Source organism: Catharus ustulatus, unplaced genomic scaffold (assembly GCF_009819885.2).
Source record: "Catharus ustulatus isolate bCatUst1 unplaced genomic scaffold, bCatUst1.pri.v2 scaffold_62_arrow_ctg1, whole genome shotgun sequence".
Lineage (NCBI taxonomy): Eukaryota > Metazoa > Chordata > Aves > Passeriformes > Turdidae > Catharus > Catharus ustulatus.
The window spans coordinates 15,924-18,239 of NW_024879540.1; the positions used below are offsets into that span (position 1 = coordinate 15,924).

Sequence of the window (2,316 nt, forward strand, 5' to 3'; positions counted from 1 at the left end):
GTCCAGGACACACAGGACAGGACAGGCCCTTGTTTTTATTTAAATGCACAGGGAACAGACCTCTTACATGTCTTTGTGTTTCAAAAGAATGGTAGATAATAACATAGAAATACAAAGAGTAATAATATAAAATTTCTTAGGAAACATAAAACAATAGAAAAATTTACCGTAGAAAAAAAATTATCAAATAGCGGAAAAAAGGCTGAAATTTTAAAGAGCTACATTCAAAAGGCTCTGCAGCAGGAAAGAGTTTAATGCTTCTGAAAACATGAAGTCATTAATTTTCTCAAGGCACACTTGAGCTCCTGGTTCCTCAGGCTGTAGATGAAGGGGTTCAGGACTGGAGGCACCACTGAGTACAGAAGTGACAGTGCCAGATCCAGGGATGGGGAAGAGATGGAGGGGAGCTTCAGGTAGGCAAACATGACAGTGCTGATAAACAGAGAGACCACAACCAGGTGTGGGAGGCAGGTGGAAAAGACTTGGTGCCGTCCCTGCTCAGAGGGGATCCTCAGCACAGCCCTGAAGATCTGCACATAGGAGAAAACAATGAACACAAAAAAGCACAATGATAAAGAGGCACTAACTGAAATAAGGCCAAGTCCTCTGAGATAGGACTGGGAGCAGGAGAGCTTGAGGATCTGGGGCACTTCACAGAAGAACTGGCCCAGGGCATTGCCCTTGCACAGGGGCAAGGAAAATGTATTGGCCATGTGCAGCAGAGCATTGAGAAAGGCACTGGCCCAGGCAGCTGCTGCCATGTGGGCACAAGCTCTGCTGCCCAGGAGGGTCCCATAGTGCAGAGGTTTGCAGATGGACACGTAGCGGTCATAGCACATGACGGTCAATAGATAGTACTCTGCTGATATGAAGAACAGAAAGAAAAAGAACTGTACAGCACATCCTGAGTAGGAGATGTTCCTGGTGTCCCAGAGGGAATTGTGCATGGCTTTGGGAACAGTGGTGCAGATGCAGCCCATGTCAGTGAGGGCCAGGTTGAGCAGGAAGAAGAACATGGGGGTGTGCAGGTGGTGGCCGCAGGCTACGGCGCTGATGATGAGGCCGTTGGCCAGGAGGGCAGCCAGGGAGATGCCCAGGAAGAGGCAGAAGTGCAGGAGCTGCAGCTGCCGCGTGTCTGCCAATGGCAGCAGGAGGAAGTGGCTGATGGAGCTGCTGTTGGATATTTCTTCACTCTGGTCATTGTGGGCTGTTGAAAGAAGACATTGACAAACTGGATCAGACTTCCTTGAGTAAATCCTTTGCAATTAAATTAGGAATCCTCTCAAAACTATTTCTCTTCTTGTGGGAGAATTTCACTAAAAATTTTTGAGTTCACGTTTTGCTGCTGAGTACCTGCCTCATCTCAGCATCACTCTCAAACTGAACACTGAAGATCCCAGAGGGAAAACAGGGCTCCCTCTGCCTCAGTACAGTGAGACCAGTTGGTCCAACACAGGTCTCATTTCATTTCACCTCCCGCTATTTCAGGGTTATCCCACTTAAAATAAAGTAGCCTTTTTGAAGGCTCTAATTTCAAAATAATTTTCCCTAAACTCTTTTTTATCTCTGTGCAAATGGACAGAGGGAGAGATACCCAGGTTTAGTCTGGATCTCTGTTGCCTGCACTTAGGACTACTAGGAGTTGTTTCTCTCTATTTAAGCATTGTCCCTCTCAGTTATGCCAGATCCCAGCCCATCCCTGGGGGCTCAGCTCTGCCCTGCACACCCCTCCCAGCACAGGGCACTGCCCAGGGGCATCTCCCTGGCACCAGGGCCTTAAGGACAGCTCAGACAAACTGAGATGCTGCAAGCCAAGGTGCTGCTGCTGCTGTCTGTAGGCAGAGGAGGGTGAGGAGGCCCTTTGTGAGGGAGATGTCAGGCAGATCTGCTGATCCCCAGAGGGACAGTGCAGCAGTCTCAGTGACACAGACACACCTGACAGCCCCTTTCCCTTCCCTTGAGGAGAGAGCTGAGAGCAGCCCTGGCCATGCAGCACCATCTCCACAGCAGGAGGAATCTGCCCTGATGGGGGTGGCTTCTTCCACCTCCAACTTCTCCCCTCCATCCATGGGAAGCTGCCAGGCAGGCTGAGAGCTGCCCCTGGCAGGTGGCACATCCCCTGGGCTGGCCAAGAGCCGTGAGGGCTGCAGGATCTGCTCTGCAGGACAGCCCTGGGCAGCCCTGGCTGCAGCCCCAGCTTCAGCCCCTGCAACCATCCCTGGTGTCGGGAGCTGTCCTGCCCTGTCCCTCTGATGGTGCCCACGGCAACCCTGCTCTGCTGAACATCCTTCTCCTCCTCCTCGTCCTCCTCATCCT

The 2,316-nt window shown here is 51.2% G+C and overlaps 1 protein-coding gene across 1 annotated transcript; it reads right to left on the bottom strand.

Moving 5' to 3' along the window:
- Positions 1-251: 251 nt before the first annotated feature.
- LOC117011488 (olfactory receptor 14J1-like) lies at positions 252-1,247 on the bottom strand. The gene has a single exon (XM_033086896.1). The coding sequence runs from the start codon at positions 1,014-1,016 to the stop codon at positions 252-254; it is 765 nt and encodes a 254-aa protein (XP_032942787.1). The 5' UTR covers positions 1,017-1,247.
- Between the last annotated feature and the right edge of the window lie 1,069 nt (positions 1,248-2,316).

Bases quoted from the DNA above. Each gene is read 5' to 3' on its own strand.
- LOC117011488 (XM_033086896.1), bottom strand. From the start codon at position 1,016: ATGTTCTTCTTCCTGCTCAACCTGGCCCTCACTGACATGGGCTGCATC.